The sequence below is a fragment of the Ornithodoros turicata genome, chromosome 4 (assembly GCF_037126465.1).
Source record: "Ornithodoros turicata isolate Travis chromosome 4, ASM3712646v1, whole genome shotgun sequence".
NCBI classification, from domain to species: domain Eukaryota; kingdom Metazoa; phylum Arthropoda; class Arachnida; order Ixodida; family Argasidae; genus Ornithodoros; species Ornithodoros turicata.
The window spans coordinates 71685312-71709375 of NC_088204.1; the positions used below are offsets into that span (position 1 = coordinate 71685312).

Here is a 24064-nt window from a genome sequence, read left to right on the forward strand (position 1 = left end):
GAGGGAATGATGACTCATCTCACACCATGCATTGTTTCATTATGGACATCGTACTCTCTTTCCTCCTTCTGGTAGTAACCTGCTGACAATTGGTTGGCCTGTGCCATCACTTGTTACAATGTTGATGCAGTGGGCAGTACACTGGGTTCGTTGCACTGGCAAGTGTAGGGTCCCATTTCATGTATCCGTAAGAAGGCTAGTGCTAGGTCTAGCATTGTACCTTTCCTTGAAATTTCCTCTTAGTATTTCATATAACTAGTGCTCCGTCTTTTCGGTGTTTTCATTTGGCAAAGCTTAAGGGATGTTATCAGAGTTAGCTTGGAGCTTTTGGCATTTCAATTATTTGAAATCTCTGAAAACACACAAAAATTTTGAGAAATTGAAAACTGTGCTAAACGCCCCCTGAGTTTTGCAAAATGAAAACACAGAAAAGTCAGGACACTAAGTCTAATGTAGTGGAGTTCTATTTGACTCAAATAGTAACACTTAGATTGATGAAGTTTTAGAATGTCTTTGGCTTGCTCCAAATATGTATCTCTCTGTTTCATGTTAAATGTTTGGGACATACTTTAGTTCAAAAATTATGCGGTGTAGTTACAACTGCCTTGTTTCTAAGCAGCGTGTGCAAAAACTGTTCACAGTGAACGTGCCTTGGGTGCATTATTTAAGTAACGGTAACAGTGACTGGCCCCCTCTGCTTAGTCTGCCAACTTTTAGTAGTTTATCAACCAAATGTAATATTCGCACACCCCGTCTTTCCTCTCTCAGTTCTTACGTGGCAGGCTGGAGATTTTGCTCATCTGCTTCCGTAGACGATTGCATTCTTCCACGAGGAGCATATCCTGCAACCTGCATGTGCCAATACGGAGCGCAAGTTACTCCGTTGGTGTAGATAGCGAAAACCTTTAGCAATGAGTTTGCAAAACATTTCCCGAACACTTCCTAAAATTCTTGCTGAAACACAAGTAGCAAATATATCTTGATTCAAATATTGACTGGATATCAGCAATACCGGCCTAACAGTAGGCTAATATTGGTCAAGTGCAGTCAATATCCAGCCGGTATTGGGCCAAGCTGTTGTACTGCTCGAGAAACGGTTCTTCTTGTCGAACTGATACACCAACGAATTTTCCCGATTAAATTAAGTGTGCCAGTAAATGCATTTTAACCATGCGCGGTTGAATTCGCCTCCAGACCTCTCATCCACCTTCTTCCTTCCTCTCGCGTTCCTCCTCTCGCTTCTTGACTACCACACGTGTGGCCCTGGGGGCATCCTTACGTCATGCTTGCACACGGCTCACCGAAAGGAACGTCGCGCCACGTCATTGTGTGCGGCGTGATCAGGAAATGCGATGATAAGGTCATGCAAGTTTCGCTCGATCGCCGCGGCGTGGCGCGAGGTCTATGGGCTGAGTATAATTTTGGTACTTCGTTCAAATCATCTTTCAACCATTCGCTTGCCGACCGAAAAAAAAACAAAGCTCCGGCTGTGTGTTCAGGAACACCTCCTCTGTCAAACAAAAAAGATAAAACAAGAACGGCTATTTTGTTTTTAAGATGATAAATGGGGAAGTTTCATCGCCAGGGGCGATATCTACCCCATTGCTGGTGGTGATGTGGGGAATGAAAAAATGAGCCCCTTCACAATAAGGATCGACGAGAACGAGGAAAAAATCGTTTCTGGCCTTGTTTCTGGCATATTTCTAATTTTTGACGTTTGTCACGTTCGGTGAGTCAATTTCATCTAGGCCTGTTGTTCACGTCCAACTCTGCATAGCCGTACCGGGGCAGCCAGCCCGACTATGTCGCGACTAAGTCCATCCTCACCTTCAGAGTTACTCCGCCGGAGAAATCGTCACCTGGTTCCTCCGCCTCAGAGCAAAACACGTTACGCATTGGGTTTCCCTCGTTCCCCCGCTACGCGCTTCGACAAAGAATCCCCCCCCTCCCCCCGCGCCTCAGAGTAAGGGTCTAGGTCCACGCCAGGGCGAGGCCTAAACGTGCCTCAGAGGGAACACTTTCTCCTGTGGACGTCCGAAATAGATCCCAATCTCCATATCCGGAAATGGATCTCCGTCGGACATCTCCCGCAGCTGTTTCAAGGGTAATTCAAATGAGGTCCTGGACGGGATGTCATACGGATAATTCCTTGCAGAGAGAGGGACACGCGCGTTCGTGTAGCACTGCTGGCGTTCGACTTTCGATGGGCCTATACTGAATGTCTCAAACCAAAATTAGTAAATGCGGTGTCTTGATAAACAACAACAACAACTTTATTTGCGGCCTTGGAGAGTGGGGAGTTTCATCGCAACAGGCGATACTCTACCCCAGTGCTTGGTGGAATGGGGGGAATAAAATAACGAGCCCCTTTACAATAACGACCGAAGTCCGATGTGTCTCGTGCGTTCTCCGGGAGTTTCGCGTGCGGCTGAGTTTTTGTCTCATGCCGGGTGGCAGTTTAAACTGCAACGATCTCCAACAGATCCCGGACCTTCTACTAGTCAAAATACTAGTCAAAGTACATAAAAATATAAGAAGCAGAAAATAAGAAGCAACTAGAAGCAAGACGAACGTCTAATGCTAACGCATTGTCATCGCATTAATTACATTAATCGCCCTCAAATTTTTCTTTTGGGCTAAACTGTTGAAATCGTCGTACACTGTTAAAACGGGAGGCATACGCCTTTTCTGTGACACTTATAAAGTTACGCTATAGGTGTTACAAAAAAGTGCGCGGCCGGCACTTTCCTCAAATCAGGAGTGATAACGTTATCATTCTGTGCAATGGTTGGCCTTCACAGCACAACACGCTGTTGGCCAACCACTACACTGGTGTCTTGATAGTGAGTTATTACTCCAAGCAATTTCCCACTCTAACGCCGCGTTGTTGTCCTTTAGGGAAAATAGAGAAATAAGCAATTAAGATTTACAAATTTTGATATGTATTTTTAAAGGTGCCTCATTTATTAAACCGAAACCGCTGAAAACTGATAATTTGCCTTTTGAAAATCACAACCAAACAACCATCGATGTACCATCCGTGTTCCACATAATTCCCGTGCACGTACACGTGGTATCCGTAAGGATTACTACAGGACATACACAAACTTCAAGAAATGCCGCCATGAGGACGTCCTCAGGATGCCCTGTAGGCGAACGGTTTCTAAAACGATCATGTCCCATGGATATCCCTATCTGCCAACACGATACCTGTGGGATGTCTCATGGATTGCTTTGTTCTCCTGGCACTCACGGAGGGGTTCCTTCTCGAAGCGCGTAGCGGGGAGGGGGAAACGTGATGTTTAACCTAGTAATTGGGGCGATTCCCCCCAATAGACGATTTCAGAAATTGCATGGATGGCCCGCCAGAGAGAGCCGTGTTTCGAATGCCCCACTGCACCTTGGGATTTAGTTCCAGACAGAAGGAGGAGAGCGCAAATAGTTTCGGTTTTCCCTCCTTCCTTCGAGCAACAGGCAGGCAAGCACGAATGCAAACCATTTCCCACGACGCGATGCGCGTGACTTGAGCGACGGCGGGCCCCGTGCGGAGCACAAGGGAAATATCTGAAATCGCCTATTGGATCTATCACTGAAGGCTACATACATTCAGACTTGTCCTGTACCTTTGTTGACAAGGATGTCTGCCTAATTTCCCTCACCTGTACATGAGCTCGTGCGTCCTCGTGGTGACGTGTCCGTGCGTCCTGTGCACTTGAAATAGGCCCTCTTCTACTTCTTCCAGCGTCCGCCTTCCAGATACTGAGAGCTGCCGGAGGAGGTTGACGTCCGAGACGACGATCCGCCGGATACTGCGAACGTGCTTGCTGTAGTCCATCCCAGCCTCGGCCATGTTGTCTGCCGCCGGTGCCAACGTACGGAGTACACTATCAGAGGTCTCGCAAAATGGCTCGGTCAAAAATTCTCATACACTTATTGAAGCGACAGTTTGGTATGGGGCCGCCGTGTAGGTCCGTCCGTAGCCTCACAGGGTCACATGACAGCACGTGATCGCTGCAAGGCCACCACGTGCCCTATCAATGGCCCTACCAAGCTGCAGTGCCACAATGCCCTAAGATGCAACCCCTTTTTTTCTTAGTATCATATTATAGCGAATTCTTCTAACGTTTATAACCCTGGTATATCGATATATAATGTCGATCTAATAATATACTGTAGCTTTCGGCAGCGTCCAGATATAAGGGGTCCGGTTCGGGATGTTTCAGAAATTCCGTGTGAAAAATGGGTGGTTATGTCGCTCAACACGAGTCAGTGGTGATCATTTGTGGTAATACTTTAAACGTGAAGACACTCGGTGAAAATCGGTGAGAAACGACACCAGCGTTTCGTACGTATACAGTGTCGCCCGTCTGCTGAGAAGTAGTTCAAAATGAAACGACAGGAAATAAAAGCAAATAAGTGCACTCGGTGAATTTCGGTATATCATTGATTTTACCGACCGCAAAATCCACCTGCACCTGTGTGCGTTTATCGGCGCTTTTCGGTAGTCTGAAAACAGGGAACGTACGGAGTACAATTGTTCAATTGTGAAACCTTTGTTCAATACTTCATCTGTGTCATGTCCAAAATGTTGGACATGGTCTTACCGCAGAACGCGAGTTCCCCCTCGAACGTGTTCACTTCAGTGCTTGTTCTAGCACACTTGACAGGTTCTGTGTGGTCACATCACATGCGCTCTGTCCCATCCCCTGTATTGGCGATACTTGTATTGGGCGGCCGAAAGCGTACCCGCTGGCAGTATAGTCGGAACGGAATAAAAATAAGACTAGCACTTAAGGGCTGCGACACTTTGATAGACAGGGGTCATTACATCATACACGCATTGTACCGCTCATCAGGGTAATTCAGGAGCAAAGAATTCTCTACGTGTCGTACTTGGCGAGATACAAACACTTGACCCATAGCTACGCGTCAACTCTGACTTCAGAGGAGCGAGCGCTACGGCTATCCCCATTGGTAGTCGGAGTCACGTGACCTCACCCGCTGTGCCTCACTGGCGGAGACGCCTGCAGCGATGTCAGGGCAGTTTCGCTATTCGTTGTGCTAGAGATTTCCACTTAGTCTACTTAGTACAGCTTATTGGTGCGGTTTCCCATTGTGAAACACGTCGTGGAGCATTTCACGGGTATCTGGGCTACCTATACGTCGAACCTATTCACCGTGGCACCTAGGCACCGGTGATCCGGTCCGGGCTACGGAAGAGGTACTCGACGAGGATTCAAGGGAATCCCATCGTGAAGTGAGCCAATCGTCGCAGACGATTTCGAGCACAAGGCTTTCTGTGGGTGCCCACCTTGCTGAACATTACCGCCAGCAATGGGGTAGACTATCGCCCCCTGGCGATGAAACTCCTCACTCATCATCATTCAAATATAGTCGATTTTTTATCGATGTTGCTGATGACGGCTCATCTCCGCGGTTACGGCGGCTGAAGGGTGGGTTGTGATTGGCGGACTGTTAATTGTTACCTGACGTCGAGAGAGTGATCAGGATTTGTTTCTAGTCGGTATTGCCTGACCCATGCAGGGGACCGCTCTGAATCCGTTTACTGGTAGGTTCTGAGTGGGGTTCCGTGTTTTCGGTTTTAATCGAAAAACACCGAATACAGAGGGACATTCCAGGAACGATGAGAGATAAATTGCTGCACATGACCAGCAAGTTGTTGATGCAGATAAGAAAACCATACAGAAATGCGATGGTTGTGAAAAATGTCAGTTTTCGTTAGCTGTAAAACGCCACCGTTGGACGCACTTAGATGCGCTAGACGCACAGCACTGAAATTAGTACATTGTGATTTCTGTTTACCGGTAACTGTGGGGTAGACCATGTACCCGCCAGGAAAAAACATCGAAACATGCCGATTTCGTGAAAATTAATAAACACCGAAAGACATATACGCCGAATCCGCCCAAAAATAAAAACCGGAAACGCGGAACCCTAGTTATGAAACACCGCCAACGCGCCACTGTTTGCGTCAGGTTGGAGCCGGCAAAGCACGACGGTGGCACGTGTTCGCATCGGTGTGACGTATACAGCTACGATGAGGGAGAATGCCCTGGTTCTACGGAACGTTGCATCGACGTACACACTACCCCCGCATTCCCTCTTGCTCTCGGTTGCCTTGCTAAGGAAAAGGAGCGAGTTTTGCCGCGCTGAACCCAGCAAGCCGCTGCAGCATATCTTTTATTTAGAAACAGGCAAAGACCTAGTTCATCAGTCGACAGCTGCAACAACTTCAAATCCTGGGCGAAATTTCGTTGCTGTAACTAAACTGTTTAGATGCGCATTCGATGAACGCACTGGACGAGCGTGCATTCACTTTAGGCGGACTCGCTTCTTCAGAAGTCTACAATCAATATTCTTTTGTGCGCCACCCAAGATTACGCTCGAAATATCATTTCGGGGCAGCTACGGGCTTGTTCCTTTTCGTTTTCTCTACCGAATGACAGTTTTTGAAGTACGAAAGATCCACTGATTTTTAGGGAAAATTTGTCCTTGAACGACTATGGCGCGGTAGCAACACTGCTTCTTTGGACGGCTTCGATATCTGCACCAAAATTACCCCATCTCGTAAAGTTTTAGCCAAGGGATCTAATGAAGTAAAAAAACTCGGTCCAACTGCTTGTAGTTTGTGAGTCTCGTGCGAATGAAAATGTATGTTTGTTGTCTGCTACATTCTACTGAGTTTTTTTTTTTTACTTTATGCTGACACCCAGGTGCCAGCTACAGGCGTGACACAAGGTTCAGATTTTCTAACCACCCTGAGTTCGCTTGTGGCAAAATCGCCATCTTGGCACAGCATTGCATTTGTATGAATGTTTCTTCTTTTTTTTTAATTTGTATGTAGCTATGAATTTCTAATGTTGCTGGAGAATGCCTGCAGTCTTAAAGTTATTACGAACTGATTTTTGATACCAGTATTTTTTCATGTCACCCGTATAGGGGTTTATGCTGACACCATTTCCGAAGTTTCTGCTTAGTGTTTTTAATTCGAAGCGGGATATTTGACGGTTTGACTTTTTGACATGAAGTGCGGCTCGACTGCGCGTGCTTTTTTTTTTTTTTACCTAGCTAGCGCCGGGCGAGCAAGGGGTCTCACGCTCTGACGTCATGATAATTCCAGAACAAGGGTTGTAGCGGAACCAGCGCGTACTTGGACACACTAATATTCTAAGCAACTTAATTGTATACTTATGCAAGTATCAATATGTGTGATTTAATATTCCTCCTTGCTATGCATACACATCTCTTCCCAGAAACTCTGTATTCGCTCCACACAATCCAGATATCGGAGATATGTGTCGCAAGTCAATAAAAATATTTTAAAACTATTTTTGACGATAAATGAACGTTTTCCCGCGATTTAAAAGCTATTTAGAAGGTTTAAGGGGGCATCGGTTGGCCGAGAACGCACTACGCGGTCGTCCGTTCAAGTCGCTAGATTTCTCGCTAGGCACCAGACACGTAGATTTGGTCTCTGACCTGCTCCGTAGGTCGATAAATCTAGCGACAAAGTCGCTAGAACGGCAACGCTGGTTGCCAGACGCATTGTAGATTGCGCACCCTGTGACGCTCACACTTCCCAAAAGTAGAAATTACTTTCATATGGTACTGGCGCCTCGCATACAGAAACAGTGCCTTTGAAAGATGAACGATGAAAGATGACAGTGCCTTTGTTTGGAGAATACATCGTGCCACACGTGGGTTGCAATTGCAGTGATTCGGTAGGACTCTAAAGACACGAGATTTAGTCCGCAGTCACATTTTAAACTGCCCATAATGTTAAAGTATCAATTAATGGGTGCTGCGCGCAGAAGGGCCGAAAGCAGCGCTGTGACTTGAAGGTTATGCGAATGCTGGTGAATGGAAATGTTACGTAGGTAAGATGCATGAAGACATAACATTATGGAACGTCTGTACGGCGACTCGACGACACCCAATCAATCAATCAAGGCCCCTGTGAAGTCGGCCCGGGGCGCATAGTCCCCCTCTCCCCTGCGACATGACGTTGCCAGCGTGGACGAATACGGCAAGCAGTTCCACCGCCACCACAGCAGCCTCCAGCAAGACAGCAACTCCACTTGGCATAACACGTCATATATTTCTCTAGGCTTGAAAATCGTGATTCTTAGCATGGCAGTTACTCCAATCAGCGATATTGTATCGCGTCGTTACTTCCTCTGCGTTACAGTGCGTGACCGTTAGGACGACAGCTGCTCCAGCGGGCGATATTGCGTCGCGTTGCATACTGCCCTTGCCCTTGTCGGATTCCCTGCCAGACGGTAACCCCATTCTGCAGTAATGGTGTTGGGGAAGAAACGCAGTCGGCCGTGATGATAATGATAATAATAATTTTATCTTGAAAGGTGCCCGTCAACAACGGTGAGGTCTACCGGGCAGTAACTCAAGTAGGCGTGACGCTTCTATGTGAACATCATGATGGTGCATAATAATGAATAATCCCGCTGGGTTTTTCCCGCTTTTGTTTGCTTGTAATGCATGCAACTGTAATTCACTTGTGGAAAGTGACCGCAACGAAATATGCATGATGCAGATTTTCATTCAAGTTCACTACCTTGATGAATAATAATATAAAATAATATGTGGAATGAAATACGAAAAATATATGAAATAGTACGAATGAAATATGAAAAATGATATGAAATAATATATCGAATGGAATGATATGAAACATACAGGATGGTCCACCAACCTTGATAGAAATTCCTAGTCAATAACGTAGACAACGGAGAAACATGTGGTCAAGGGGTTCTTTTATTTATTTTTTTTGCCAGGAACATTTGCCACATATTGATACCATGTTTATTTCATTTCAGTTGTTAGAAATTAACTTCTTGAATTGAACTCAGAAATTTCCTAAGTCAGCCTAACCTTTTCTTTGTGGAAATGAGTTCATCGTGGTCATTTTATATAGCACTTGTATAGCATTGCTGAAATAAATTGGCCGAAAATCCGCGGAAATTAGTCCTTGGCTCCGCCTCTTTTTTGTCGGCTCTGTCAAAATGTCGGGTGACCTTGTTGAGAAAAAAATCCCTTGACCACATGTCTTTCCGTTACCTAAGCTATTTACTTTAAATATGAACGCATGAAATATGAAATGAAATAACATGTCGAATGAAATAACATGAAATAAAATATATGTTATGTGAAATATGAAACATGTTATGAAATAATATATCGAATGAAATAATACCAAACGAAATATGAAAAATAATGTGAAATAATATATCGAATTGAATAATATGACACATATATGAATAGTATGAACGAAACATGAAATATGAAGTGAAATAATATGTCGAATGAAATAACATAAAATATATGGTGATGTGAAATATGAGAAATTATATGAAATAATATAGCGAATGAAATAATACGAAACGAAATATGAAAAATAATGTGAAAGAACATATCGAATGGAATAATATGACACATATGTGAGTAGTATGAACGAAACATGAAATGAAATACGTAATATGTCGAATGCAATAACATGAAACGAGATATATGGTGATGTGAAATATGAAAAGTGAATCAAATAATATATCGAATGAATGTTACTTTGCCCCTAGAGCAGTAGACAAGCGTGACAATGCTGAACGATCATTGCCGAATCGATTCAATGGATATTGAGTGATGTGAGTGGAGTAAGCGGGTTTTAGTACTTCTCGGAAGAACTTCGAAACAGAGCGATTGGCATATATCATGTTTTCGGGACCGTTATCGTGAACACTTTCCTATCTGCTAAAACTCTCCAGTGACTTTCTTCCCCGCCCGCAACTGAAAAGGCGTCGGCACGAAACGCGACGTGCACTAATAAATCTGACCATCTTTTGCAGCCTCGAATTTACGTATACCTTCTTATTTTGCGTTAACATCGCGAAATAACTGTGGCTATGTGAGACGTATACTAAGCCACCAATTATTATTGTTGCTTTGAACAAGATGACACAGTCGGTTTTACTCGATTCAGACACGAATCACGCTTTATCCGAAATGTGACAAATTTCTGTTACGGCAGTCTCGTCCACAGATAACCTTTACAGTTGTTTCCGCATTTGTTCATGTTTCGCGATGTTTTCTGCCTTAAGTGATGATGATGGTGATGGTGATGATGGAACTGCCATAGTCGGCCACGCTTAGATGGACAACGTTACGATTATCGCAGGGGGGATCGTTGCGTCCTGGGCCGACTTCACAGGGAACAGTGCCAATATTTGATTTAAAGCCCCGTCTTATGAAAACCGAGGGAAAACACCCAGACAGCGTAGCCGGTGCCTGGATTCGAACCCGGTCACCTCACATGTCTCGGCGTGGAATGCCGTCATCGTATAGCCACGGGAGCCTTGAGTGCCAATTTCCTTGGAAGCTTCCTAACCAGTAAGCTTGGGAGCTGGTTTACATTCAAGCTCAAACTCCTTGGAAGCTTCGTTATCTATGTATAACTTCTCGGCTATACGACCATTGCTGGGGCCAGTGCCGTCCGAAAACTGTCGTCTCGATGCGTTTCCGAAAGTTCTTACTAGAGTTTTCGGTGGCTTTGTTGGGGCTATAAAAAAAAACTACGAAGCATCGGCTGTACGTCAGTACTGGGGACTCGCGAAATCATATGCATCCCTACAAATGTGAGTAGCTCAGAAATTAGACAAATCCAAATAGCGAGCCCGACGGGGTTTCGACTACGCAAGGTAGAACGGAAAGCTGTGTCTTGTCGAAAGATGCATAGACGTTACGGGAGACGCAGAAACAACCATTGGTGACTTTCAGTAAATCTCATTGTTGAAAGTAGCATTTCCTGTGTCTCCTCTTCTTTTAGTCTTCGTCTTTTCGTCCAGCGCACCGATGGCTGTTAACCATTAGACACCCTGCAGTATGTATGTCTAAATGAGATGGCTGAATGATTATTTATGCGTATGACGGATGTGAGTGATAGATTTAGATGGATTGCGCATTTTCTTGGGCAGTGATGACAGAATGGTAATGACATACCTATATAGGCCGCCAATGTTGAAGAGAAGACAATGTCATGATGCGACTACCATCATCTTCCCCTGGTCTATCTCCCAGGCGTACTACACGATACGTCGGCAAGTTCACTCGTGATGGGCATGATGGACATCACTCACCATCGTATCATGGAGAATGATGTGATGTTAAGTGATGGAATGCGATACGATGTGAGGTTGGTGTTGAATGATGGCCTATGATGTGATGTGATGCTGAAGTTTAAGTCAAATATTCGAATTTAAATTCTAATAATGAACCTTGATGTGCAGTGATGGGTTGTGATGTTCATGGTGTGATAGGCTGTGAGTAAGCCCAACCATGGTATGATGTTGTATGAATCTGTGGAGAAGTGGCGACCTATGTTTTACACATATACGGTGTTTTTATGCCTTTACTATGCGCTACCCGTTGATATACACTATCCTAGAGGTCAGGGCATGGCATAGGGTACATAGGTTCACACCTTCTCCCGACAGACATACGTTGTCGTGACGCAGAAAGAGTTATTGGTCCTGATTGGGAGTGGGCTTCAAAGAGAACCCAAGGTGCTGTAGCGCCTGTTGTCACATGGCTATGTATCATTACGTAACATTATGTTTGGCCATACGCTTACTTATAGTTTGCTCCAGAACCATTGCAATTGTTCGGGAGGAATTTGAACGTGGCCCGCCCATTGAAACGCGTGGAACGTGCAATATTGATGATGATGATAGAGAAAAGGAAAAAAATGGGGATGTAAGGTCGCGACAAAGTTGAGCTGGCTACCCCAGGCACCTGCACAAACCGGGGAATGTGTAGGATGCTTCCTACAGGTTGGCAAGTTCACTCATGATCATCATCACGGTCATCATTCGCCATCACATGACGGAGAACAACATGTGATAGGCTACGATGTGATTTGATGGTGCAATTCATGTTGAGTGAGGGCTCATGATACGGCGTAATGTTGAAGTTGAAGTCGAATGATGGATTTGGAAGTGATGAGAGTTGTGATGGTGACGGGTTATGACTAGGGGTGTGCGGATCCGAATATTTTAAGTCGAATCGAATATCGATTCGAATGGGGGGGGGAAATTCTGAATACCGAATCGAGTATCGAATATTCGTGCAAAATTTACAACATGTGACTTTCACACTAAAAGTTTCCATTTCGTAGCCCATGGCTTTAGTGTAATTTTTCTGGCATTAACTGTCATAAGAGAGACATGCAATTCTTCTGTTTAAAGCCCCTACTCTTTAATTTTACATGAGAGTGCTTCCTGCTTTTCAGGTGAGCCTACACTTACTGGAGTACTGGGGTGGATACCTTCATTTCAAAATTTTATGTCGGGTAGTAGCATGTTATACGGATGAGGCTGTAATTGTTTCAGACAACCACAGGCCATTTGTTAAGGAAACGAATTGGCATCCTGCCTCAGCTTTGCCGTGAACACCCTTTTAGTTTCTTTTTACCCGCCCTAGGAAGTTGCACTGCTGAAATTTTAGACGTGAAGTACATCTTTAAGACATCCTTCTTGTTCGTGGGCTGTAGTCATTATTCAAGAGTCCTAACCGTTTAAAGGCAGCCGCACAGACATCAAATCGTCGGCACCACTAAACTCATCGGCTCCCACATGCAAGTGCATGTGGGAGGGGCGCCACCCCTTCCACAGACGATGTCTACAAAACTAACTTTGGATAACGTTATCTTAAACTAAACATCGTCCCGCTTGTGTTGGTCCTGCAGCAGGGGCAATTTCGTAAAGCAGGCTTCACCTCATGCACGGAAGCATCAGGTGAAGCCCGCTTTCGGGTTGTGTCATTCATATTCGTGGAATACTCGAATATTCGAAGAATCGAATATTGGATATTCGATTCGCGAATCGAATAGTTTGAGCGTTCGATATTCGATTCGAATTCGAGAACTCGAATATTCGCACACCCCTAGTTATGAAGTTGATGTCGAATAAATGGGTTATGAACATGATATTGATGTGATGTGAGTAAGGCATACCGTGGTATGATATCAGATGAATTTCTAGAAAAGTGCCGATCTGCTGTCTCTTAAAAGCATTGCCAGCGCCCTCGCAACGAATATTAAAAATAACGATTGACTATGCATGGTAATGGGGCCCGTGTCACTATTGTGTGCTGCGTAGATTATGCACGCATTCCTCGTCCGTTTCCGATAACTAATAAAGAAATGAACGGCCTCACGTTTTCCGAGCGGAAGGCTGCAGCTGTGTGTGGACGACCGAGCGGCGTGCATGTAATTTAGGAGAGAAACCACATGTGCCCAAAGCTTTGGTCTCAAACCAGCTGCGAGGAGTGGAGCCGAAGGCTTTTTGTAAATACGAACGCAGCAAGATGCTATCAAAGAATGAGGCTTGTGCAGTGACGTCATGTTTGGTCACGTGACATTGGAAAACATATTGCTGTCTGAAGTCACAGTAGGAGGGCATCCCGTGAGTTGTTGCGGTATGCGTGCAATTACGAGAGAAAATTGTAAAAACATACGCTGCTGCCTCATTCGGCCCGAAGAAAGACGCCTCTGAAGCATCCCCATGTTTTCCCATGTCACGTGGCTCCAAGGTGCGCAAAGCGTGCGCGTGACGTCATGTGCACAACCATTTTTTTTTTCTTATCGCTATCTCCCATTCTAATATTGCGAGTGGCAACTGCTCTTGTATGAAATCACGTCATGTACTTATTTCGCTTCTTTTTTTGTTTTTGTTATTTGTTTATTGGAAAGCCTACTACCCCGAAACGCTTACTATGAAGATATAAATATCTCGTGTGCTGGTGCCTTTCTTCTTTTCTCTTATCCCCGTTACACCAGCTACATGTTCATATCGTTGAATAGCAATAAAACCAGATGCCAGCCTTGACCCTTTCGTGCAGTTCTGCATCTCGGTGTAAAATTATAGAATAAAGGTCATCAGTGAGTTGTCCTTTCGTATGACTCATGACGCATTCCTTCTTGCTGTCTGGAAGGTGGGTCGCGCTAAGAATCTACAGACCAAAACAAAACAGTGCTGGAGAGGACAACACAAGCGCAACACTTCGTTTACTGAACAAACACCCACTGTTTGCGAAGGAAGGAACAAAATTTCTTGGATTGGCTGGGTAAGCAGCGATAGCCAGGAAATTGACAGTCTTCTCCCCCACTACATATCTGCGCATAAAAGTCTTACAAAAATTCGTTCAGTAAACAGTTGAAGTGCCACGCGCGTGTTGTCCACTCTAGTACTGTTAAGTGTATTTTTGGTATATTAGTATTTCTGCGAGTGCTTAAAAGAAACAGGAAATCGTAGGACTCATCGCCATCGCCTGTTTGTAGCTTTTGGAAGTTTTTTTCTTTCTCTCTATGAGCAGATAACGTATTCAATGCTGCAGGGTTCCAGATTACCATCAGCAATGGGGTAGCTAGAGTACCGCCTCTGCTGATGAAACCCACCAGCATCATCATAAAATAAAGTTTTTGTTGCTGTCAATGCTGGGACAGTATTGAGGCCACCGTGATTGAGGCTCTGTCGTCTGTAATGAGGTATTCTTGTAATATTCTCTGAGGACTTTCTACCGCAAGGCAGGAATGAACAAGGGAATGAGCTCCCCCCCCCCCCGCTCTCATAGAAACACTGTCTAAATATTGCAAAATAGACCAAAGAAAAAGATATAGGTGTAGATTGTGTGTGTGTGTGCATGCGTGCGCGCGCCGTCTTCAGCTATCCAAACTGGTAATTTATCCTATCACTTAAATGCCCCCGCTCTCCGATGCTCTCCAGAAAAATTCTACCAGCGGCTTCTTCGTTGGTGGTAAACAAGGCCCTGCTGTGAAGACTGAAAGGTGGTGGGTTCGAATCCTATCACCGGCTGTGCTGTCTGAGGCTTTCCCTGGGGTTTCCGAAGACTTTCCGGACGAATGTCGGCACAGTTCCCCCCGAAGTCGGCCCAGGACGCATACTACCCCCCTGTCCCCCCACTCCTACCTGCTGTCCTCTCTCCATCTGTTCACGTCTGTACGCCGCTCATAACCACAGTTGCTTCGCGGTTCTAACGTGGAATTTTGAAAAATTCTGACCGGAAAAAGGGGGAAAGGGTACGAGAGGAATTTGCAAAAATCCTGTTCTAAATCCCACGGTGAAATTCCTCTCGCTCTATTAACAAACCTTATGATTCTCCGGGACCCCTGCCATCCGGCACCCCCCCCCACCCCTAAGGAAAGGTGACGCACCTTTCGCACCCCTTTTTGGAATCGCTCCGCTAAGTACTATACTAAGCATGGAAGGACAGAAACACGAGGATGAGACCGGCAGAAACAAGTCGTACGCCGACGGCATCACAGATTGCGAAACGACAGATCAAATTAATGTCGAACGAAGTTCAGAATGTGTAATCCACGCAAGTGGAATAAATGTCAGACAAAATGCGGCGAAATCGAATCGAATTATAAATCGAAGAGCACGTGAAAGTTAAGCGCTTCTAATAAATACGTTGGATATATCTCAGAAAAACTGACGGGAGGCAGTATGCGGCGTGTTTGCGTTTCGTGAACGCAACTTCAAGCATTGCCCGATATGATAGGCATTAATAGATTCGGCGAATTGCAAAAGCGTGGTGATGCAAGTATGAAAAACGGAGCGTTGAACAGTGAAAAAATTACGTTGGTAAAATACGCATACTTGTAAACTACTCGCAACATCACGTATATACGAGGAGGAGTGTCGTTGGGAGGAACCCGAGAGGTCTGCCTGCCTGATTAGGCGGCATGTTTCTCGGGAAGGGAAAGATGGTGGACAGGAGGAAAGGGTGAAGTGGAAGACCGAGCGGAATCCGCTCGTGGGGAGGATAGCTGCGTCCATGGGCCGACTTCAGGGGAACTGTGCCGGCATACGCCTATTACACATCTGAGGGAAACCCAGGAAAAACCCCAGACGGCACAGCCGGCCCGCGGATTCGAACCGCGGACCTCCCAGTCTCCAAGCGCACGCGTTACCGCTGCGCCACCGGAGCTGGTCACGTATATACGCTCTGCAAGTAACCGAGCGTTCTGCGGCGCATATCTCCTCTCCCGGTTACTCCACTCGGGAAGCCACATTGGCTAAGGCGGCGCCCTCCCTCTTCCCTCTCACTGCCTCCTCTCATGCGCAGGGACGCACTTGCACAGCGTATAGAAGCCACGAATCATCATAGACATCATGAATGGCACTGTGGTAGGAACATGAAAATTGTCTCTGCCAACGCCACCTAGATACAGAAGGCCTGCTCATTGCCTTCTCTCCCTCCTTCTTTACGTGGACATATAAAGTCAGAATTCGTCTGCTACTGCGATTCGCCGTTCTGCGAATTCGAGAACTCTCGAATGATTGCAGCTAACTTGGAACCTTCAGACCTGAATATGTAGACAAAACTTCAACACGCTTTCCAGAAAATCAATTTGGAGAAAGATATGGGGTCGTTTTGCTCTTTATTTTCAAGTTTTCCCTTTTAGTACGCGGGGACGTTCAATCACTACTCGCAGACGACAGTGGTTCGTCTTCATGGCCACGACCGCTGCAAGAACGTTCGTGATTGGCTACGGCCGTTGAAAACACGATCCTGATTGGCTGACTCTTAGTTGTTACGTCACGTCGACGAATATATTTCTCTATGCGCTTTCTCTATCTATAGGTGGTGTTGGCTCTGACGGGGCTGCGGAAATTCGCTCACGACGTCGCGTCGGGCATCGCCAAGTGAGAGCTGGCCCTTACGGCCGCGCAGCGTAGAAACCAAAATCACGAAAAAAAAGAAAAGCTGCATACATGAGCGTCAGTGTTGCCCGCTACAATGAGGTTAGCTCGCACCAGGCGTCAGCCCGATCGATTTTATCGCAATTTCGACAGCAAATTTAAAAAAATTAGAGGGACGTACTACGTGTGTGCTATATTACAAAGTATTTTAAAAATTAGTGTTAGCGCCGCGAAGCAACTGTGGCTATGAGCAGCGTACGGACAGAGGCCACAGATGGAGAAGGTCACGGGGTCACGTTAAAAAATGGAAGGAAGACAAACGGAGACTGGTGCCGTCATATTTTGTTAAGTGGACCACATAATGACACCTCCTTGATGTACCTAAAATCCTCCATGAAAGCATACATGTGTCATGTGAGACGATGACTGACTGACAGCGAATGTTTGGTGACACGAGGATTAGGGCGCGCCAAATAGACAGCCGAGGGGTGGCGGCATATTTATTAGAACAGAAAGAGAAGAAAAGAAAAGGGGGAGGAAAGGTCAGCCAAATGGTCTGTTGGTTTGCTATTCCGCAGGAAAAAAGAAACGAAACGAAAATAATTAGGAAATAAAGGGTAGACTAACCAAAGCTGAAAGAAGGATGAAATAGATTAAAAACAAATGAGATTTTAAAAAAATATGAGAGTAATGTGTATGAGGGAGAGAGGTGAGGGTGAGGCGCTGACGAATGAGATGACAAGACTTGAGTTCACAGGCTGTGCATGAGACCTGTGTCGCTGAGGAACGTCCGAACTGTTTTGGTCACAGACTGCTGTGTAGGATGTCGTACTGGGCCGAGTAGAGTGGCCAGAGAAAAGGCCCCTCCCCCACCCCCCGCCCCGCTTGCTTTGTGACATGACCACTTATGGACTTTCATCTTTCATCTTTCACTTATGGCTGTCTTTCTTCTTTCTGTATGCATGTTTGTACAGTCAAGGATTGTCGCCGTCTACTTGCGCTGTGTAGGTCAGCATGAAGCAAGTGTAGAAGTGGTTTATTAATGCGCGAGCATTAGAATCCTCGGTACGAAGGAATCGCGGCGTGGTCTGTCTGTAGTCACAGAAGTGGAGAGAGGAGGAGAGGGCGCGTGGAGAGCGCCACGCGGCGCGCCGGCAGTGCAGTTGTGGTGGCCGACCGTTACGGACGTGTCTGCGTGGGCGCGCCATGGTTTATGAAAGCTGTGTGGAGGAGTGGCGGCGAAAGAAAGCTCAAGCAGCGAGACGGCGCCGCCAAGCTGAATCGGAGGAAGCGAGAAAGGCTCGTTTGGCTGCGGATGCTGCTGCAAAGTGACCTTAGCGTTGTGTAGAGTCGTGTGAAGGATTGTGTCCCGTTGTGAAGGGGAGTTCCCAAAGGCTTTTCAAGTTTTAATGGCAACGCATTTCCGTCGGATCCACTAATGAATCCACCATGTGTGTTTTTTTTTGTCTCGTGTAAGAAACTATTTTCGCGTTTTTGTGTAAAATTGACTGGAAAAGTGATTCGCGAGAACTTAAATTTGTCAGACAGGTTTCCGACAGTGCTCGGTTTAGTGCTCGACAGTGCTCGGGAGACAGGGGCGTTAGTATGTATCTTGGGCCTACATCAGTCCGGAAAATCTGCCGGAAAATCCCAGGGAAAACCTCAGACAGCGTAGCTGGTGGTAGGATTCGAACCCACCACCTCCCATTCTACAGCACGGTCGGATGAGTAACCACCAACGAGCCCATGCTTTTATCCACTCGTCCACGCTTTTTTTTTTATTCCATGTTAGCGCCGCGAAGCAACTGTGGCTGTGAGCGGCGTACAGATGTGGACAGATGGAAAGAGGACAGCAGGAAGGAGTTACAGGGAATGCACAGGGGGTCAGTATGCGTCCTGGACCGGCTTCAGGGGGAACCGTGCCGACATTCGTCCGGGAAGTCTTCGGAAAACCCGGGGAAAACCTCAGACAGCGCAGCCGGTGGTAGGACTCGAACCCACCACCACCCAGTATCCAGCACGACCTTGGCTACCAACGACGAGCGGGACGCCTTTATCTGTACCTTTACCTAAACCTAAGATGACTCAACCGTTCCGAGAAAATATAACATATTGTTTATGAGTCATCCACCGAAACGCAAGTGTTTGCAGTCCGTCGTCCGGACCTTTTTCACAGCCGTGCTTATGCGCATGCGCTGCGGCGCCGATGCCCTCGGGTGCGCCGGACAAGGTTATCGCTGTGTTCAATAGATGGCGCTGAATGGGGACGACAGAAGTGGGAAGACCGCACGAACGGCGCGAGCTTGTCTGTCCCACTCCGGACTGGTTTTGGTCGTTTGTGCTACCCACGTGGATTTGTTTTGGCGCCCGCCAAGGGCGGTTCGCTGGACAGCCGCTAGGGTATGACGCGAATGTGAAAAAGCTCCGCGCGTCAAACTGTTCGTTCTTCGGATGAAATAGGGAGAGGAGGTTGTGGAACAGCGGCCGTCATTTACAGATCATAACGAGGTTGCACTCGTCACGGCACATCCTTGAGTTATGCCTTCCATCGAATATCAGCTTCGGGAGTAATAAATAATTCACGTAGCCCTCATTTCGCCATTGCTTTACGGTTAACTTGATGAAGTTGAAGGGAAGGGAGAATCGTTGGATTATGGATGAATGGAATGGATGATGTGGGCGGGCGTCAACGGTGGACGGTGAAAGAATGTGAATGGATGGGTGAATGAACATGAATAGAAATGATTTGCGTAAGGAGGCGAGCTTAATGTTGTGAAAGTGAATGTACTGTCAGGTGGGTAAGTTCGTGAGAATTATGAGTGCTACCGAATATTGCAGTGAGATGATCATTAGGTACGGTGAAAGTAAATAAGTATTTATATTAAAAGCCGTGCTTGTACTATTAGTGCCCGGGCTTAATGCGTGTGATTATTATGTTAATGCTTCCTGGGAAGATGGGGTTGACTTTTAGTCATCTGCGTCCTCGCCAAATTATGTGGTTGCCACGGTAACCTTGCGCACTTCAACGAGCCGAATGAGGTGAGGTGTCGCAATGAAATGTAATGGTAGTGAGGTGAAGAGAGCATGACTATTCGGTGGGTGTATACCAGGGATATGAAGTTTCGTATCGATGATGATAACAACGGAGCAAGTATATACAAGATATGTACTCACAAACAGTATTTAAATGATGCTACTGAGTACTGGGGAAAAAAATAACTGCGTAGAATATATGATTAAAAAAACGAGACTAGGGAGACGACGAGAAACGTACACACACAGACGTCTCCCTAATCTTTGGGTTCTTTCATCATGTATCCTAGTCAGCAGCTCGCTTGCTTCCTAGCCATTTTTTCACTATTTCTTCACATTTTTTCACTAGAGTACTAATACCCAATCTTGAAAAAGTATTGGTGATGGAGTATCAAATACCCTTAAAGATAACTCATTACTTTGACACTTACTTTAAGATACTTTGACGTCACAGTTCGAATTCGCTATCAAAGAAATACGAGGAGGGTGAAGTAGAAAATGGCAAATTGACAAAAAGCTTTGTTAGCTCGCAAGAACAACTGTCTTTCAAAATTGCTATCCGATAGCCTGCCCCGGCCTTGTTTAACCACATTACTCCCAATACTTAACAGGCGGTTCATAGATGCGAACGAATGCTCTACAGAAACGACAGGGTTTACTGTCGTTTCCCTCCTTTCGTTCCTTTAACCTCACCAGACATTAATAGTTATTAGTATTTTACGTGCCCTCTCTCGCTACTTTCTGCACAGGTCTTCTATCCCGCCTGATACACGCATACCCTTCAAGACAATAAATCGCCTTGCACGTTACCCCATCCGCAGAGAGGGACGCGGATGTCCAAAATATCTCGGACACAAAAGCGTGATGTACATTGGGTTCTTCGTTTTCGGGTTTTCTGATTTTTCGAATTGGGGAGGGGGGGGGGACCGGGTGCTATTTCCACACGAGAATCGGGCGCTACGATCTCTGTTTGATATGTCATCGGGGAATTTTCGGGTGATACGAAAGGCATATGAAACAAGCCACTGCAGTGACACTGGGACGAGAAGCAAGAATCTTTATATTTCCGCTCGGAGCAGGGGCAGTTAATGACAGCGGTATTCAAACACTTGCCCGAGCTCCACAAAAGCTCGTCTTTGACCCCTCCAGGAGGGAATTATAAAAGGAGGACAAAAGGACGTGTTTTTAGAATTCTATCTAATACATAAAATAACTATCAGTTCGTGTCTCACACCCATATTAGTCGCGATTCACATCTCTGTTTTTTTTGTTGTTGTTTTTTTCACATCACCACCACCCGATATCAATATTTTGAGAGAACACCTCTCAAAATATTGTTTCTCAATGTGAAACGCGAGTATCATAAAATTAATTTGTAGTTTTGAGAAGCATGACGTCATACGCAGCGCAATGTGCCACGCGCATGACAGCATTGCTCATCGACGGTTCGAACTCTGCCTCCTGCCCACAGCTGCTGACACTCTTTCTACGTGGGGAGGAGAGCGGAGACGCACGCTGTTGCTAGGAGATGGATGCCAGAGCCCTCGGTGACGATGCCTACTCTTGGAAGCGCGTGATGTTCACTGACGTCATTTATATTTTGCGTACTGCGCCTTTCAGTGACGTTGATCTATAATACGAAATATATACTAAATAGTAAATGCCTCTTTTTTTTTTACATAGTGGGACTGTAAGTCATGTGGAGGTGTAGCCTCAGTTTTCACAGCCGCTTGTAAGGGATTCGGCACGTCATGCAAATCTCATTAAACGCGAGACTAGCATGTGTGTGGTGCGTGCGTGCGTGTGTGTGGTCTTACACATCTTTGAAGCAGCAGGGAAGCGACACTTACAACCGTATTCTTAAACGATCCTTGACACGACCCTCCATTTGAGCTGCTCCTCGAGTCCTTTTTTAAGCTTCATACACCGACTTCGACTGGAAACGCCCCTCGAGCGTATTGGAGATACTTCATTCTTTCCACGTGTACTATGCGGGGTAGCGCCTGCGCTTCCTTGAAGCTGAATGGCTCCTCAAGAAGAGGAGCGCTTCTTTCCTTCTCTCACTGAAGTCGAGGCAGGATGTCGCGCAAGGGATCGTTTTTGAATACGGCCTTTAACATTGGTCGAAACCTGCTCCATTTGTCAAGCAGTAAGTCAAGAGCAAAATGTTTTCGCGATGCGATGTGTTGTCGCTGCACAATTAAAGTTACGAAAACGCCCTAGTGAAAGAAGTGCAATGAGCGCTGTGACGTGACCTTGGAGGTCACGGAGACTCCGATCAACGCCACCTAAATACAGAAGGCATGCTCATTGCCTCCTCTCCCTCCTTCGATTAAGAGTCAGAATTCGTCTGCTACTGCGATTCACCGTTCTGGGAATTCAAGGAGCCGCAAATGATTGCAGCTGACCTGGAACCTGCAGACCTAAATATTTAGACAAAAAGTGCAAGACGCATTCCAGGAAATCAGTCTTGAGAAAGACTGGGACCGTTTTGCGATTTATTTCCAAGTTTTCCCATTTAGTACGCGGGGACGTTCAATCACTACTCGCAGACGACCGTGGTTCTTCTCCATGGCCACGACAGCCGAAAGCACTTTCGTGATTGGCTACGGCCGTTGAAAGCACGATCCTCATTGGCTGACTCTTAATTATTACGTCATTGCGGGGAGTAAGCAGGCTTTCTTTATTTAGGAAATGTTGCCCCGATCATCTCGCTTGACGTCATCAGATCAGTATGACCCGGCATCGCCGTACCGAGCAGCCGTGCTGTCTCATTTTACGCCGAAATTTCGTGTGGTTCGGACTCGGCGTGGTATACTGCTTGCGGCGGACTCTCCACATCATGGGGTGACGCCAGCATCACTCGTTCACTTTCGAACTCTCTGAAGTAGAGGAGGGGTTTGTAGATGGTCTGCAGTGCAAGTATATCGTGCGCGCCCAGAACGTCATCTACACTCTAAAAATAGAACTTCACCGCATAGCACGCTGTGCGCCAACCATTGCCACGAATGATAGTGTTATCGCTTCTGATTCGAAGAGAGGGGATGGCGTACACCCTATTGTGTAATACCCCTGTCATACGGTAAATTGAATGGCATTTCCAGCGAATGATATTCGCACTGAATGACATTCGTTTCGTGTCACACGGTAAAATCAAATGGCAATACATGCGAATGAGTTCGGGGAACTCATTCGCTTTTCTCTCTCGCACCGACAGCGTACCCTTGCAGTAGAGAGGTAGCAAAAACAACAGCGACAAACCGTTCGAAGAAATGAAGGGCGAATGAAAAGTTGAACTTCAGTATTTTATCACGAATTTGATAACTTTTGACGCGAAGGAAGGAAGGCTAAACACTGTTTTTCGGAGAACCACCCTGGTTCCCAGTCGCCACGTTGCCAAGTGTGGTGCAGATAGGCTTCTAGTTGTCTTTGCTTATGGAAAATAGCCAATTAGGTGTCTCTGAAAAGGCAACGATTCTGCGAAATAATCTAATGTTTCGCTAGTTTCGAGCAAAAGAAATACTAATGCTTCATATGTTTGGCCCTGGTGTCTTAATTATCGACACTGACATCATTTGCGAATGACATTCTGTTTCTTCGTGTAGCTCGATGTAAGACAAAGGAATGACATTCGGTGCGATTGTCATTCGCTGGGAATGTCATTCGGTTTACCGTGTGACAGGGGTATTAACTTGGATCTATAATAATTGACACAAAAGGGTGTACGCCACTCTCCCTCTTCGAATCAGAAGCGATAACGCGATCATTCGTGGCACTGATGTTCGGCGCAAAGCGTGCTATGCGGTGAAGTTTCGTGTTTAGAGTGTAGGATGATCATTCTTGCGCAGCAGCTCATGTTACCCGTTGCATGATACCCCGCAGTAAATTTCTGAATAGAGGGGACTTCATTGGCAGTATGGCGTACATGCGGGCCAGCTGGTGGACAAAAAACACAGTGCACAATCTTTCCTCTTGAAGTGCCACTACGAACTAAAAAAATATTCAGTTTATTTCGTATTATATAATAGAAATAAATGACTTTAGTGCGCAAAATACACGTATAAATGCCGTTGGTGAACGGAAGGCGTCTCCTCGAATTTTCGAAAAAACCTGCAAAACACCAAAGATTTGGATTCTCCAAGAGTCGGTGAAGTAATCGCGACCCTCCCACTGTTTCACTGTGGCCCAGGAAACGGAGACGGCGAAGCAGGAGACAAGCCGCAACAGCGCGAGCGTCTCCGCTCTTCACCTAACGTTGGAAGCTTGCCGACAGCTGT

At 46.0% G+C, this 24064-nt stretch overlaps 1 protein-coding gene across 1 annotated transcript in view; it reads right to left on the reverse strand.

The window, feature by feature from the left end:
* LOC135391836 (uncharacterized) overlaps positions 1 to 24064 on the reverse strand; it is a 56672-nt gene that overhangs the window by 5667 nt on the left and 26941 nt on the right. Inside the window, exons 3-4 of the mRNA XM_064622338.1 lie at positions 3660 to 3855; positions 776 to 849 (exon numbers count right to left, since the gene is read on the reverse strand). Of these exons, the coding sequence (XP_064478408.1) occupies positions 776 to 849; positions 3660 to 3855 (270 nt within the window). The remainder of the gene's footprint in view (positions 1 to 775; positions 850 to 3659; positions 3856 to 24064) is intronic.